The sequence below is a fragment of the Oryctolagus cuniculus genome, chromosome 11 (assembly GCF_051225735.1).
Source record: "Oryctolagus cuniculus isolate XC-2025 breed Fujian yellow rabbit chromosome 11, ASM5122573v1, whole genome shotgun sequence".
Classification (NCBI taxonomy): domain Eukaryota; kingdom Metazoa; phylum Chordata; class Mammalia; order Lagomorpha; family Leporidae; genus Oryctolagus; species Oryctolagus cuniculus.
Genome location: NC_142877.1, coordinates 12,632,987 through 12,649,651, shown reverse-complemented (window position 1 = coordinate 12,649,651; position 16,665 = coordinate 12,632,987). Strand labels below are relative to the sequence as shown.

The 16,665-nt window shown below is 57.8% G+C and overlaps 1 protein-coding gene and 1 long non-coding RNA gene across 15 annotated transcripts in view; one reads left to right on the top strand and one right to left on the bottom strand.

The window, feature by feature from the left end:
• EYA2 (EYA transcriptional coactivator and phosphatase 2) overlaps window positions 1–11,460 on the top strand; it is a 210,869-nt gene extending 199,409 nt beyond the window's left edge. For 6 of the 9 annotated variants that reach the window (XM_089307904.1, XM_089307902.1, XM_017350738.4 and 3 more), the window contains exons 12-16: window positions 4,484–4,644; window positions 5,776–5,890; window positions 6,341–6,462; window positions 7,980–8,080; window positions 10,840–11,460. In XM_089307904.1, the coding sequence (XP_089164030.1) occupies window positions 4,484–4,644; window positions 5,776–5,890; window positions 6,341–6,462; window positions 7,980–8,080; window positions 10,840–10,920 (580 nt within the window). In that variant the 3' untranslated portion in view covers window positions 10,921–11,460. The other 3 variants (XM_089307906.1, XM_089307899.1, XM_089307905.1) reach the window with 3 other exon arrangements.
• Window positions 8,117–16,665, bottom strand: part of LOC149123337 (uncharacterized) — a 30,872-nt gene continuing 22,323 nt past the window's right edge. For 3 of the 6 annotated variants that reach the window (XR_016216516.1, XR_016216517.1, XR_016216518.1), the window contains one exon: window positions 13,025–13,281. This is a non-coding gene — a long non-coding RNA (uncharacterized LOC149123337). Of the gene's footprint in view, window positions 9,978–11,128; window positions 11,417–13,024; window positions 13,282–16,665 lie in introns of those variants that run through there. The other 3 variants (XR_016216520.1, XR_016216515.1, XR_016216519.1) reach the window with 3 other exon arrangements.

The window sequence follows — 16,665 nt, the reverse complement described above, 5'->3', positions numbered from 1 at the left end:
AACACTTCTTGCACAGGTAAGAAAGTGGCATGTCTGGTTTCTAGGGAAAACTCACCAAGAACATGGGTTTCAGAAACCAGGTAACCACTCACAAGGAACGAATGGGGCTGGGATGTTCCAGGCCGGCCCTGGGGAAACATTATAAAAACAGAGCCGTGGGGAATCTGTGCTTGTCCAGAATTATCACAGCTCAGCACCTCTCCGCCCATCAAAAGCATTATCAGAAGGAGTGATGTTTCGGTTGCGGCGCCAGCCATGGTAACCTCGCTCGGTTCTCGCCTGCACGCTGCGTCTCCCAGCCCACGCCACGGACAGAAGCTGAGCTCCTGGGACTGCGCTCCGTGGCCTGCGGGGGCTGAGCAGGAAGACGCTACGGAGCTGCGAGCAGCATTCGGAAAAGCCGGCTGCCCCGGGGATGGCAAGGAGCAAGGCTCCAGCGCCAGCCGCCCCCTCTCCATCTGCGGATCCCGGTGAACCGGGGCCTTCGCCTTCTGCAGCCGGGAGTGACCAGCGTTCGGTTTTCATGAGTCCCCCGGCACTAGCTGGCAGGCCCTCTCCTGCCGCAGCCTGAGAACCGTTCTTCCCCTAGAAACCAAATTCCCCACACACTCAGGCTAGAAGCATTTATTGAGTTCCTACTGTATGCTAGGCACCAGGCAACAAATGTACCCCTTTTTTTAAAAAGATTTTATTTATTTGAAAGAGTGACAGGAAGAGAGAAGTCTTCCATCCCCTGGTTCACTCCCCAGATGGCCACAACAGCCAAGGCCTGGCCAGGCTCAAACACAGAACTCCATCCAGGTCTCCCACATGGGTGCAGGGCCCAACCACTAGGGCCATCACCCGCTGCTTTCCCAGGTTCACGCATCAGCAGGGAGCTGGATGGGAAGAGGAGCAGCCAGGAAGCAGGAAGTAGGAAGCAGCCCTGGGTTAGCCCTTCTGTGCCACGCCGTGTTCTGAGTGCATCACATGGGTGAACTCTCTGCTTCTTCAAGTGACCCCAGGAGGCAGGTGCTCGGAGCGTCTTCCTCATTCCACAGCCGGGACGCAGAAGGCACGGGGAGAGTAAGCCACCTGCCCGAGCTCACACAGCTGGGAGTCAAACCCGGGCCGCCTGGCTCCAGGGCCCACTCCCTGCCGTCCAGGAGGGGCCTCTGTGTCTCGACACAACACCCAGGACCCTCATCAGGACATTATCATGGTTTGCAGTCAGCAGTCGCCTTTTAAAGAATTGGTCTGGGGCAGGCGTTCGGGGCAGTAGTCATGACACCAGTTGGGACTCTGTATCCCATTTCCGAGTGCCCGGGTTCGAACCCCAGCTCCACTCCCAATGCCAGCTTCCTGCTGAGGTGCACCCTGGGAGGCAGCAGGTGGTGTAGAACAAGTACCTGGGGCCCTGCCACCCTCACGGGAGAGCTGGATTGAGTCCCTGGCTCCTCGCTTCGGCCTGGCCCAGCCCAGCCCCGGCAGATAGAAGATCTCTGTCTGTCTGCCTTTAAAATGAATTGTTTATTTTAATAAAATAAGAGTTAAGGGTGGGCGCTGTGGCACAGCACATTAGGCTGCTACTTGGGATGCCCGCATCGCGTAAGAGCATTGATCCAAGTCCTGGCCACTCTGCTTCTGATCCAGCTTCCGGCTACTGCGCCCTGGGAGATGCATGGGTCAAGGGCATGGGCCCGTGTGTGTGCATGTGTGTGTGTGTGTGTGTGTGTGCATGTGTGTGTGTGCATGTGTGTGTGTGTGCATGTGTGTGTGTGTGTGCATGTGTGTGTGTGTGCATGTGTGTTTGTGTGCAGTAAACCTGCTGGCATTTCTGGCAGCACAAGGAGCTGTCTGCGACACAGGCTGTCGGAACACTCACAGCCTTGTCTATGGCTCATGTGAAGATTTTGAGCAATCCCGTAAGGAGCAGAGAAGGGGACCACTCTCTCCCCTGCTCCCGCCACCTCCAGCCAAGTGCCCCTGCCTGTGACGCCCCCACTTCCAGTCCTCGGGCGCTCCCCTCACGCAAGCATCGCTGAGCGGTGACACAGGTGGCCACGTTGCCTCCCACTCACCTCACACACCCCGCGGCTCCCTCCCACTCCCCACACATCCGCCTGGGTCTGGTTCCCCTGGAAGATGATTCCATGAGTGGGAGATTTAGAAAAGGGCAGAAAGGCGCTCGGGCTGCATCCAGGGTGCTTGATGATGTGAGTGTGTGTGTCTCACAGGCACATACATACACATACACACTCAGTTGCACCTGCTTGCACACAGACTCATACGTGTGCACTCCCTGTACAGCAGGCCTCGTGGTTCAGCATGGGCAGGGATTCCGCAGTGTCTAAGGCGTGGCCTCTGCAGCCTGTCATGTTTCAGCCTGCGCCAGCCCCAGCTACCGCTGCCATTTGGAGAGTGAACCAGTGAATGGGAGATCGGGTGTGTTGCGTGTGCCTCTCAGATAAAATGAATTAAGAATAGGGGATTTCTGTGGGAGCTATAGCGTTGCTCAAAGAATGGAAGCGGGAGCAGCCTCGGTGGGGACGCGAGCCGGGGCCCGGGCGCCAGCGGAACTCCCTGACCAATCCCTCCACTGCCGGGCGAGTCGACTCCGCCGCCTCTGGGGGATTCCTTCGGGCTGCACATTTGACAGAGAGGAAGAGGGCGTCCCCCGCATGGCCACCGCACTCAAGGGCAGAGACAGCTCCCTGAAAGAAATCGGAGTGGCCACCAGGGTACTTCCAAAGTTCGTGGAAAAATGGAAGCAAAAGACAAGTTTATTTTGGTTCTGTGCATACAAAGGCTCTTTAAAACGTTCATTAAAAATGCATATTATGCAGGGCCAGCACTGCGGCATAGCAGGTGAAGCTGCTCCCTGAAGCGCCAGCATCCCCTATGGGCACCGGTTCGAGTCCCGGCTGCTCCACTTCAGATCCAGCTCTCTGCTCTGGCCTGGGAAAGCAGTAGAAGATGGCCCAAGTCCTTGGGTCCCTGTACCCACGTGGGAGACCCAGAAGATCCTGGCTTCGTATCAGCGCAGCTCTGGCCATTGCAGCCAACTGGAGAGTGAACCAGCAGATGGAAAACTCACTCTCTCTCTCTCTCTCTCTCTCTCTGCCTCTCCCTGCCTCTCCCTCTTTCTGTGTAACTCTTTCAAATAAATAAATCTTTTTAAAAATGCAAATTATGAAAATAAATTATGCATGGATTTCTTTTAAAGAAAAAATTCTTTTTTAAGATTTATTTATTTAAAAGTCAGAATTACAGAGAGAGAGGAGAGAGAAAGAGGTGTCTTCCATCCACTGGTTCACTCCCCAGATGGCCTCAATGGCTGGAACTACACCAATCCGAAGCCAGGAGCCAAGAGCTTCTTCCAGGTCTCCCACGTGGGCACAGGGGCCCAAGGACTTGGGCCATCTTCCACTGCTTTCACAGGCCATAGCAGAGAGCTGGATTGGAAGTGGAGCAGCTGGGACTAGAACCAGCACCCATATGGGATGCCGGCACTGCAGGCCAGGGTGTTAACACACTGCACCACAGCACCAGCCCCCATGCACGGATTTCAAAAAAGTTTTTTTAAGATTTGTTTATTTAAGCCGGCGCCGCGGCTCACTAGGCTAATCCTCCGCCTAGCGGCGCCGGCACACCGGGTTCTAGTCCCGGTCGGGGCGTCGGATTCTGTCCCGGTTGCCCCTCTTCCAGGCCAGCCCTCTGCTGTGGCCAGGGAGTGCAGTGGAGGATGGCCCAGGTGCTTGGGCCCTGCACCCCATGGGAGACCAGGAAAAGCACCTGGCTCCTGGCTCCTGCCATCGGATCAGCGCGGTGCGCCGGCCGCAGCGCGCCGGCCGCGGCGGCCATTGGAGGGTGAACCAACGGCAAAGGAAGACCTTTCTCTCTGTCTCTCTCTCTCACTGTCCACTCTGCCTGTCAAAAAAAAAAATTAAAAAAAAAAAGATTTGTTTATTTAAAAGTCAAATTTATAGACACAGAGAGAGGCAGAGATCTTCCATCCACTGGTTCACGCCTCAAATTTGCAATGGTCAGGGTTAGGCCAGGCCAGAGCCAGGGGCTTCATTCAGGTCTCCCACGTGGATCCAGGGGTCCAAGCCCTTGGGCCGTCTTCTGCTTTCCCAGGTGCATCAGCAGGGAGCTGGATTGGAAGCGGAGCAGCTGGGCCGTGGAACTGGTGCCATATGGGATGCCAGTATCGTAGGCAGCAGCTTAACCTGCTGTGCCACAATGCCAGCCCCGGATTCCAAAAAATTTTTGCGATGAAATAAACTTTGAATTCCATTCTCTGTGAGCCTTTTGAAGCCCGCTCCTATTTGATGCAAAAAGAAAGGGGAACACCTGCCAATCAGGCAAGAGCACAGGCCACCGCCCTTCTGTGGGCAGCTGGTAAAAGCCCCGGCCCGCTCCTCCCCAAGGGCCTCACCCATGGGTGCCACGGGCCCCGGCGCCCCACGGTAACGCTGTCCTCCTCCCGGCCTCTCCCCAGCACCTACAACTTCTCCACCGATGGCTTCCACAGCTCGGCCCCAGGAGCCAACCTGTGCCTGGGCTCGGGCGTGCACGGCGGCGTGGACTGGATGAGGAAGCTGGCCTTCCGCTACCGGCGGGTGAAGGAGATGTACAACACCTACAAGGACAACGTGGGCGGTGAGTGGGAGCCGCCCCGTGTGTGCGCGTGCGTGTGTGCAGGGAGTCTTGCGGGGTGGACGCGGCAGCGGTGAGCAGGTGCCGCCCGCCCAGTGTGTGCGCATGCGCAGGGAGTCCTGCGGGGTGGGTGCAGCAGCGGTGAGTGGGAGCCGCCCCGTGTGTGCGCGTGCGCATGTGCAGGGTGGACAAGGCAGCGGTGAGTGGGCACCACCCAGTGGGTGCGCATGCGCGGAGAGTCCTGCCGGGTGGACATGGCAGCGGTGAGCAGGTGCCGCCCAGTGTATGCGCATGCGCGGGGGAGTCCTGCAGTGTGGAGGCCGAGAGAGGCCAGTTCATGTCCTGTGAGCCCCTGCGTGGCTCAGAACCTCAGGCCTCACCGCGATGACAGACTCAGCTGTGAGGAGGCAGCAGCGCCTGGACCCCTGCTTCTCACACCGGCTCCAGCTGGAACCCCCGAGCAGGTTCTGTTCCCGATTTTCTTGGTCTGGCTGCAACCTGGACATCTGTACTCCCGGAGGCCCTGGGTGATGCTAACATGGAGGCCACGTGAGGACGCCGGTGTGAGTGGGTTCCAGGCCCGGCTCCACTCCCACTCCCCTTCCTGCTCACAGGCACCCTGGGAGGCAGCAGGGGGTGGCTCAGTCGGGCCCCCGCCGCCCACATGGGAGACCCGGATGGAGCTCCAGGCTTCTGGCTTCAGCCTCGCGCAGGCCTGGCCATTGTGGCTTTTTACAGAGAGAACAGGTGATGGAAGATGTTGATCCCTCGTGCTCACTCTGCCTTTTGAATAAACTGGTTTTAAGATTTAGTTATTTGAAAGGTGGAGTTACAGAGGTAGAGACAGAGAGAGGTCTTCCATCTGCTGGTTCGCTCCCTAAATGGCGGCAATGGCCGGACGAGGCCAGGAGCCAAGAGCGTCCTCTGAGTCTCCCACGTGGGCAGCAGGGACCCAATCACCACTGCGCCCCAGGGTGTGCGTCAGCAGGAAGCAGGAGCCGGGAGCAGGAGCCGGGACTGGGACCAGGCGCTGGGCTGCGGGCTGCGGGCGTCCCAGGCAGGGTCCCGACCCCGGGGCCCCGCGCCCGCCCCAGAGCTCTCCAATATGACACCGACTGTTTCCTCTGTCCGCAGGCTTGATAGGCGCGCCCAAGAGAGAGACGTGGCTGCGTCTGAGAGCCGAGCTGGAAGCGCTGACGGACCTCTGGCTGACCCACTCCCTCCAGGCCCTCACCCTCATCCAGTCCCGGTGGGTGGCAGCCCCCGCTTTCCCCTGGGCCACGGACCCCTCTCCGCAGACGCGGGGGTATTAGACACCCCAGGTTCCCACCTGCACCCTCTCCAGACGCCCGAGAAGGCTCGGGGGAGACTCGGCCTCCAGGGTGCCGCGGCTTCCTGGGTTCTCCCAAAAGATCAGAACTGGCGCATGCTCGCCGGTCAGCCGCAGTCCCCACCTCTCCCCACGGTCCTCCACTGAAGCATGTGGCCCTTGCAGCAGGCGCTGGCCTTGTAGATAAATGTAACACCCACGTCGCCTTTCGGCGTCAGGCGGCTCCGGGCCCAGAGGAGACACGCTGGAGAATCCTCAGCCCTGCCCTCCCCGGGGATGCCGCAGCCAGAGCCCGCAGACCCCACGGGCTCCTGCAGAGGCCCGGCCTGGGTGCCTCCGAGTTCTGACCGCTGCCGCCTCCGTCCTCAGGCCCAACTGTGTCAATGTGCTGGTCACCACCACGCAGCTCATCCCGGCGCTGGCCAAGGTCCTGCTGTACGGGCTGGGCTCCGTGTTTCCCATCGAGAACATCTACAGTGCAACCAAGACAGGTAGGGAGAAGCTGGCCCTCTGGGGACGCGAGCGGGAGGTGGTGAGCTGGCAGTCCTGGGAGATGTCCCCAAGGAAGTTTCCAGAACTTTCCACCAGTGTGCCTCAGAACCCTAAACAGCTCTCCCAGTCCCTTCAGCAGGGAAAAGAACTAGAGATTAGCAATGTTACTTATTTATCATCAGATGCCCTCTTTGTAATTTGAAAGGCAAAGAGTTGCTATACTTTGGTTCATACCTCAGACACCCACAGTGGCCAGGGCTGTGGCCAAAGCAGGAGCTGGGAACTTCAAGCTGGGTCTCCCGGGTGAGTGGCAGGGGCCCAAGTACTTGAGCCATCCCCTGCTGCCTCCCAGGGTGTGCACGAGCAGGTAGACTGGAATTGGAAGAGCCGGGACTTGAACCCAGGTACTTTGATCCAGGATGTGGGTGTCCTAAGCAGCGTACTAACTGCTGTGCTGAACGCCTGCCCCCGGCATCGGAAGGCAAGGAATTCCGGTTTGCCTTGGAGAAGGGATGGACTTATTCTTAGATCACCTGAAAATGTGTAATACAAAAATAACTTAAAAAAAAAAAAACCCACATAGTGTTAAGATTTATTTATTTATTTGAAAGGCAAAGAGAGAGAGAGAGGATCTTCCATTGGTTCACTCCCCAGATTGCTGCAACGGCCGGAGCTGCACCCATCTGAAGCCATGCCAGGAGCTTCTTCCGGGTCTCCCATGTGGGTGCAGGGGCCCAAGCACTTGGGCCATCTTCTGCTTTCCCAGGCCATAGCAGAGAGCTGGATCAGAAGTGGAGCAGCCAGGATTCGAACCGGTGCCCATATAGGATGCTGGCACTGCAGGCCAGAGCTTTAACCTGCTATGTTTTTAATTTGAAATTGTTACTCTGCCCCTCCCCCCCCCTCCCCGCTTTTTGAATGGAGCCAAAAATCAACTAGTACTCTGGAAACATTTTCTTAGAGCAACTAAAGTTCTCGGTCTCAGCATAACAGAAAGTGCCTTGCCAGGGCCTGCCTCCCACATGGAAACAGGTTCAAGTCCCGGCTGCTCCACTTCTGATCCGGCTCCCTGCTCATGCACCATGGGGAGGCAGCAGAAGATGGCCCAGGTCCTTGGGCCCCTGCACCCACATGGGAGACCCAGATGGAGCTCCTGGCTCCTGGCTTTGGCCTGGGCTGGTCTTGGTCTTGCAAGAGCGAACCAGCGGATGGAAGACCTCACGCTTTCAAACAAATAAATCTTAAACAAGTGCATTTCGATTTGAGAGGGCAAATCAGGCCCCGATGGTGGTTAGAGATTTTTTACCAAGTGCCCATGCTTCTCCCTCTAGTCGGGGCCCTTTCTGTAAATAATTGTTTGACTGAGAACGGACCTGCTGGGTGGCCCTGCATCTCCCACGGGGATGGTCGGGGAGGAAGGGCTCAGGACCCCGCCCCAGGAGGGCAGCTGCGCCTGGCTGGCTCGGCCACCCCAGGCCTCGGTGAGCTCCAGCCTCGTCTGCTTCCCTGGGTGCAGGGAAGGAGAGCTGCTTCGAGAGAATCATGCAGAGGTTCGGGAGGAAAGCTGTCTACATCGTCATCGGCGACGGGGTGGAGGAGGAGCAAGGCGCGAAAAAGGTACTTCCTGCGGCCCTCCAGCCGTCCCTGTCTCCCCCCAGCCCCCTAGCCGGCCTGGTGGGCTCCGTGCGAGGTTCGCCCCCGCCTCCCCGCGGCTGGCTGAGCCCTCTCCCTCCTGGCTGCTCTGCTCGCCACTCCAGGCCCGTTTGCAAATCGCAGAAGCATCCTGAGTAATTTCCTTCCGCAAATCCCCGCCGCGCCACGGGCTGCCGCCCCTGGTAGCCCTGGGCTGTTTCTGAGACACCGCCCGGGAGCCCGGGGACCCCGGGCAGGGCGGGCGGCAGGCGCACGTGTGTGTGTTTTATGTTGTCCCCGCTGATCGCATGTTCCAGGAACCCTTCCCAGTTAATAAAGACAGCATTAAGCTAATGAAACAGAAAATCCCGCAGTTGCGAGCTCGGGCCTGTGAGGAGAGGGCAGGGGGGCTCGGGGGGCTGCAGCCCTGCGCTTGGAGAAGAAACAGCTGCCAGAGTCCCGGGCCTGGAGCTGTCAGCAGCGCCCCTGGGGAGGCCTGGGAAGCCCAGAGCTGCATCTGGGGGCCTGCTTTCCCCCTCTGCTCCCTGGCAACAAATCCCAAGGACGTGCAGAACAGTCCAGGGTCGCAGCACATGGAGCCCAGGAGAGCGGAGGCCCCGCGGGCAGCCTGGAAGGCCACACCCGTTCCTGGAGCCTGAGCGTGCAGACTCCCTGGCCTGTGACCCCCCCCCCCCCGCCCTGCAATGTTCCTTCTCCTGTCGGAAACAGTGGCTGGGGGAGCGTGGGTCCCAGACTGCAGCCCGCGGCCAAGCACCTACCGTGCGCCATCACTGTCCTCCAGGGATCGGAAGGATTTCAGCTTTTACGCTGAGCGCTTCTCTCAGAAGCATATTTAGCTTTCCGAAAGGAGGATTTAGAAGAAAACAATTAAGTGAGTGATAGTAAGACAGGTGATCCACAGAGACGTGGCCAGAGCAGGGCCAGCAGGCATGGGCATCACTGCACTGGCAAGTGGCCACGTGGGTCATGGGGCAGACCTGCCTGCCCGCCCCCTAGAGCCCTGGACCCACCCCACCCCTCCCGTTCTTCCAAGTTCAGATGGGAGAACCCAGGGTTCAGAGCACACCCTTGCTGTCACCTGCGCTCCTTTTAGCTCCTCTGTGATGTGCAGGTTGGAGCCAAGAGCCTGGCTTGCACTGCCCTGGGGGCGGATGTCCGGCAGGACCCTGGGAGATCCTGCCAGTGGAGGTGGGCGAGGTGAGGCAGGACGCAGGCACCCGTGCCCAACAAAACTCAGCCCTCTGGAGCTTCCCACAGTGACCACTAGGGGGCAGGCCTCTCCTGCTTCGGGAGCCCCTGAGCAGGGCAGGGCGGAGGGTGAGGCCAGCCTGGTGTCTGCACCCAGGCTGTGACCCTGACACCATCCTGGCTGCACGCTAACAGCAGCACATTTTGCCCTAAGTCCTCGCCCCTCCATCTGGCACTGTGTGGTCTTGGGCAGATGAGACCCCTCTCTGAGCTGCTTTCCTTGCCGTGGAAAGAGGATGGGGAGCAAGCCTGGAGGCACACACGGTGTGCTGCCAGCAGCCCACAGCTCTGCCACACCCTGCCCAGGGCATGCAAGAGGGCTGCATACATAAACAAATGGTTTGTCATTTCACATAAGAACGGACACAGCCTTGAAGTCCCAGGGCGCCACGCCCAGGAATCCTGACCTGAGGACTGGGGAGAAGCAGGTGGCCGAACAGGGGCGGGAGGCGCTATGCCAGGGGTCTCCGCGGGGCTGGAGGCACTGTGTGGGGACATGGAAGATGCCACCCGGCAGCCGGCACAGCCGTGCGCTTTCTTCCTCTCTCCTGGCGAGCACCTGTACGGGTCCAAGAAGCTGCACCAGCCTCCAGCCTCAGGCTCCTGCTGTCTTCTTAAAAAAAAAAAAAAGAAAAAGAAAAAGAATTTATTTGAAAGGCAGGGAGTGGTCTTCCGGCCGGCGCTATGGCTTACTTGGCTAATCCTCCACCTGCAGCGCCGGCACCCCAGGATCTTGTCCCAGTTGGGGCGCCGGATTCTGTCCCGGTTGCTCCTCTTCCAGTCCAGCTCTCTGCTATGGCCCGGGAGTGCAGTGGAGGATGGCCCAAGGGCTTGGGTTCCTGCTTCAGATCGGCGCAGCGCCGGCCGTAGCGGCCATTAGGGGAGTGAACCAACGGAAGGAAGACCTTTCTCTCCGTTTCTCTCTCACTGTCCATAACTCTGTCTCTGTCTCTCTCGCTGTCTAACTCTAACTCTGCCTGGCAAAAATAAGAGAGAGAGAGGTCTTTCATCAACTAGTTCACTCCCCAAATGGCCACAACGGCCAGAGCTGAGCTGATCCAGAGCCAGGAGCCAGGAGCTGCTTCTGGGTCTCCCACCCAGGGGGACGGTTAAGGGACAGAGCCCACCCGCCTCTCAACCCCTGAGCACGGGGATCCGTGGGTGGACGACTCACTGGCTCACGAGGCCCGAGTCCTGGGCCTGCCCACCTGGGCCCTCCCCTCAGCCCTCGCAGCGGGCACTGCATCTCAGCACGAGCTCTGCAGGGACCACCGCGAGAAGGCGCCCGAAGGAGGCCCTTCCCCCCCGCCCCCAGGTGGTGCAGCACTGCGCCGGTGCACCCCTAAGGCCACGCTGGCGCCCACAGAGGCTGGTCGGCCCAGCCGTGCAGGGAGCACCCGCCGAGGCTCGAGGTGTGGGAGGAGCGGGCTGGGGGCTGGGGGCCGCGGTAACCGCGTGCCGGTGTCTTCTTGCAGCACAACATGCCCTTCTGGCGGATATCCTGCCACGCCGACCTGGAGGCGCTACGGCACGCCCTGGAGCTGGAGTACTTATAGCGGCTCGGCCGCCCAGGCCTCCCGCGAGAGCGCCGAGCCCCCGGGGGAGGACGCGTGCAGAGTCATCTCCGAAGCCGGCATCCCCGCACGCCCAGTACCCAACACTGGCCTTGGAATCGCTGACTTTGGGCAAAGGGCTGGCTCCAAGTCCAGACTTTTCTACCCGTCTCAGAGAACAAAAGCAAGGAATGGCTGATGGGGTGGGGGTGGGGGGCGCGGTGAGGACGAGGGGACAGGTGTTTTTTTTTTTTCTTTTTAATTTATGGACTAACCTGCTACTCGGTATTACGCTCTTGTGCCTGTGTTGCTGGTTACCCTAGTCGTCGGTTCGGTGTTTGTTTTCTGGGCTGGCGTGGGGCTGGGTCACAGCGTAAGCGTCTCTGAGCGTTGCTGAGGGAGGCCATTTGGGGCTGTCGGGAGGACCGTTGCTGCTTCTCGTCCTAGGGCAGTGCACCTGCCTATGCCGCCGTCTTAGTTGCTGGGAAGGAAGCGGTCCCTTGGGATGGATAAAAGGCGTTCAATAAAACCACGTTTACATTCTGTGGTGTGGTAGGGAGCGGTTCCTCCAGCCCCACGGAGGCTTCTGAATGTGTTGGTTTTCTCCAGGACGTTTCAAGGCTGAACCTCAGCTCAAACTGGACCAGAGAGCGGAGCTGGCTGCAGGAGCCTTGGGGGATGTCTCACAGGGCACAGCGGGATGCAGGCACCCAGAGCGCTCTGTCCCGTGGCCAGCATCCTCCGCAGGTGCTTCACTGTTGCGCTACCCATAGCTGCGAGGGTCTGTCGGCGGAACCACAGCGGCAGGCAGAACGCACCTCCGCCACAGTGGAGCCCCAGGATTGTGCTGCATCAGCCGAACCTCAGCCCTGGGCTCCCCATGTTGGATTCCCTCATACACAGAAAGTTAGAGAGGAAAGGTCCCCCAGAGGGAAAAACCCATGAGCTTTGGTGCAGAGTTAGGGGGCCGGGGGTTGGGATGGCAAAGACAAGCGGCTGCTATTCCCGCGATGGGGCTTCACCTTCCCGTGCGTGGGAGACGAGGTGCAGTGTACGGGGCAGGGGGACACCTTGAGCGCTGTCGCCGCTCATAGAGGAGAGGGTGGGAACTGGCTCCCCCTGATTGGGTGCTAAGCTCTTCCCTCTGTTGTGCTGGTGGAACCCAGGGTTACCAGCTGGCCAGACCTGCGTCAGTGAAGATGGGAGACGACTCAGCACTCAGCCTCAGAGCTAGAGTTCTGACCATTAGGAAGTCATCAGCGAAGGAGGGGTGGGGGGAGATGGCCCCACTAGACTGAGCTCACTGGGGAGTAGGTCCTGCTGGTGTCATGTGTGTGCACAGAATCCCAGATCCTGACCCAAGCAGACACAGATGAGAGAGGAGGGAGGAGGGAGAGAAGTAGAACTGGAGTCACTGTCCGGTAACCGGTGAGTGACTCGGTATTTGGACAACGCGTGGGTGGGTGGGTGGATCATCGAGAGGGTGAGTAGGAGGGCTGTTGGTGAGGGGATTGGATGGTTGGGCAACTGGAAGGCGAGTGGACAGTTGGAGGGTTGGAGGGTGAGTGGATAAATGGATGGAGAACTGTTGGAATGACAAGATGGTGACTGGATATTACGTGGTGAAGTGAATGAGTGGGTGTTTTTTTGTCTAAGTGAATGCGTAGTTTATGAAAGTATGGATAGACGATTAGGTGGGCGGATGACACGTTAGGAGGTAGTCGTTTGCGGGGCTGGCATTTTGGCGTAGCAGCGACGTCAGCATCCCATGTGGGTGCCGGTTGTGTCCCAACTGCTCCACTTCTGCGCCAGCTCCCTGTGAGTGGCCCGGGAAAAGCAGAAGATGGCCCAGACTTGGGCCCCTGCACCCATGTGGGAGACTTGGATAAAGCTGGCTCCAACCTGGCCCAGTCCTGGTCATTGTACTCACTCTCCCTCAAATAAATATTTTTCTTTACAAAAAAAAAAAAAAAAAAAAAAAAAAAAAAAAGCAGTGGTCTGGATGGGTAAACGGCTGGAATGATTGATGGTTGATAATAATGATACGATGATTGGATGTGTGGATTTGAAATGGTTATATGTTCAGATGCATGGACAGTAAAATGGAAGTGAGATGCTTACCGGGGCGGATGCTTCGTTGGAAAAGAATCCCTGGTGTGGCCTGGTGGACCTGGGTCGGTCTCGGGTCGCTCTGCCCGCTCGTGTTTCTTGGAGAAAGACCAGCGAGTTACTGGCCGAGCTGCCTTCCAGATGAAGTGGAAGTGACAGATGTGTGCACAGGGCACCCCCTGCCGCCCAGCACCCACTTACAGTCTTGATCTGTCCATCCTCCCCTTCACCATCAAGATGCGATCCAGGAAAATTCTGTTTAAAGTCAAATAAAGAGTGAATTACTTATTAAAAGGCATTTTCTTTTGACGGTCTTCCATGAGAAACTAATATGCGTAGAATTCAGCCACAGGAAGGTATTTGGGGTGAAACAGATAGACCTCCCCCTTGACCCTGAACTTAAGCCATCAGAGTGGCCAGCTGCGTTTCTGTCGTGGACACTGAACGCTGAAGACTGGCTCTGACAAGCTCACCGTCCAGTTTCTAAGTTCACATTTTGGATTGAATTCTGGATGAGCTGGAGCTGCTGGGAGGCCAGGCTAGCGTCCTTCTCACCTGTGTCCCTCACTGCCCAGCACAGGTGACAGCACTGAGCGTTGCCCGGGGGATGGGTGTGCATCCGCGATGCTGTGGTCCCGCACTGCCAGTTTCACTATTTGTCCAGCAGTGTCCGCCCTGCAGAACACGCCGAGAAGGCTCACATACGAAAGCCCTGGGCCTGTCCGAAGTCCGGGCGTGACTCGGGGACTGGCCGAGCTGCCCAGCTGACGGAGCCTACAGGACTCACAGAAGTCCAAGATCAGCCCCTGAGCACGCAGGAGCGTAGTTTTCCGAAGGCTTTAGAGTCAGACAGCTCCCACTGGGATTTTTTTTTTCTCATTGCCAAAGACAGAAATACAGTCAGAGCAGTTGAAACAAACCAGCCCGGAAATTCACTGATTCACTGGCTCATCTGACTCAGACTCAGGGACGTGTGACCTCGCACCTGCCCCAAATGCAAAACTCTGTCCTGTCTTTAAAAATCAACTCTATTTGTAACCAGAATTGACATTTGCAGAGTGTAGGCTGTAAACACAGATTTCCATTGACAAAGCATTGCTTAGTTCACCCAAGGACCAGGACCTAGGCAAGAGACCCAGATCAAATATATTGTACACATTAATACATGTGCTGTGGTTTAAGTGTTTTGAGTTCTGATTTCCTGAGTTACTTGCAGCCAAAAGCATCCCGACTTGTATAATATGTAATATATAGGCCAGCGCTGCGGCTCACTAGGCTAATCCTCCGCCTGCGGTGCCGGCACCCCGGGTTCTAGTCCCGGTCGGGGCGCTGGATTCTGTCCCGATTGCTCCTCTTCCAGTCCAGCTCTCTGCTGTGTCCCAGGAAGGCAGTGGAGGATGGCCCAAGTGCCCAAGTGCTTGGGCCCTGCACCCGCAGGGGAGACCAGGAGGAAGCACCTGGCTCTTGGCTTCCGATCGGCGCAGCGCGCCAGCCATAGCGGCCATCTGGGGAGTGAACCAACAGAAGGAAGACCTTTCTTGCTGTCCAACTCTGCCTGTCAAATATATATATTTATATAAAATCAGTCTTAATGTCCCACACAGGCTCTGGTTTCTGCTAAGGAACCCAGTGCAGACCTCCCTGTGACCACCAACTGTAGCAAAGGCGTGTCTTCGCCAGCAGCAAGCGGAGCATCGGAATGGCAGTGTCCCAGGCACGGCAGGGCAAGCTGAAGGAGACACGGTCTTCGGAAATAAGAGATCAGTCAGTTTATAAAAAACATTTTTATAAAAAAGCAAAGGCCAAAGCCAAGTTACAGGGCAGGCATTTGACCTGGAAGGCGAGCCACCAGGTAGGGTGCCCATGTCCCACATCAACAGGAATGCGAGTCCTGACTCCGGCTTCTGGCTAATGCACACCTACGAGGCATGTGATGGCTCAGTGGTCCAGTGCCTGCCACCCACACGGGGGATCTGGACTGAGTTCCAGGCCCTGACCCAGCCCTGCGCGTTGCAGGCATTTGGAGGGTGAACCAGCAGGTGGGAGATCTCTCCGTCACACCCTACCTTTCAAATGAATTAACAAAGATGGAAAAGCCAGTAAAAAGGATATCGATTTAGAAAGGTCTCCAGTTACCGCTCCGTGCAAGACGACAATGACTGTGGCCGTCACTTGTGTGAAAATGAAGACTGGGGAGCGCCCGGATGGCTGAACAAGGTAGAGCCAACCTCCGCGGCTCTGCCCTAGGAGAGCAAGAAAAGGGCCGTGTGGCCAGGGGTCTCACTGCTGGACGTTCTCAACAAAGACGTGGAAACACAACGAAGACGCCGGGGGACAGGAGGAAGGAAGCAGAGAGGTGCCCGGCGCAGCCAGCCGCGAGCCGCCACGAGGTGCGCCCCGATGCTCACAGGGAATCCAGTCACCCCTGCCTTGTGCTTCCTCCTGGGGAGCCGACTGGGGTCTGAGCACAGAGCAGAGAAGCTGTGCTGCTTCCCCTCTCCCCTCCCCACTCCTGCAGAGTGCAGTCCCTGGCAGAGTCAGGGCAGCGTGTGGGGCCAAGGACAAAGCCCCTGCATCCTGCATCAGCCCCGGAGCTGTGCCCATGCGGAGGGATTTGCCTTGGCTTCTGGGGACAAACACCAGAAGCGGTCCATGGAAAAAAAAAAATCCCACCCTGGGAGATCTGGCTAATGACCCCACCGTACCCTGCAACACCAGGGCTGTAATGATTCCTTCAATTTCTCAATGCCACTGGGATCTACCTGCAGTCCACCACTGTGGACTCACACCCCCTGCAGCAAAGTCTCCTGTACACCTGTAGGAGCCCTGTAGGACTGAAACAGGCCCAGTTCCCATCCCCCAGGCCCACAGCAGCAGCTGGACCCTCCCAGCAGGACCTGTGCATCACAGTCCTAGAGACACAGCGGCTGGTCCACAAGCCCCAGCACTACGCAGGCACCTGTGGGGTGTGGGCTGCCACCTTTGACTTCCTCCGCACCAAGAATAAGACCCGGGGCCATCACTGGGGCATAGCAGGTGAAGCCACTGCCTGCGACGCCAGCATCCCATATGGGTGCTGGTTCGTGTCCCTGCCACTCCACTTCCAATCCAGCTCCCTGCTAATGGCCTGGGAAAAGCAGCAGGAGATGACCCAAGTCCCTGGGCCCCTGTCACTCATGTAGGGGACTTGGATGAAGTTCCAGGCTCCTGGCTTTGGTCGGGCTCAGCCCTGGCCATTGCAGCCATCTGGGGAATAAACCAGCAGATAGAAGACCTCTCTTTCTCTCCCTCTCTCTTTCTCTAACTCTTTCAAATAAACAAACAGATCTTTTTAAAGGAAAAAAGAACAAGGCCCTGGCTATCACCTGTGCCTGGGATACTGACACTGAACTCCCCGTGCACAGAAGATTCATAGCCTGGGAAATCCTTACTCATCTCAAAGCCACACGTCTATCCCTGTGAACTGCAGCAGACCAGACCACTGTGTCGCTGACAGATGCACTTGACACTAAATAAGGCCAAAGAAACCAGAGGCTGCACTCCTGGGCTGGCCTAGAACCAAAGCCAAGGCAACAAGCCAAGTGATACAATGCATCCCCCTAAGCCATGAACTCTTCTAATCAAGCCTACTCCATAAAG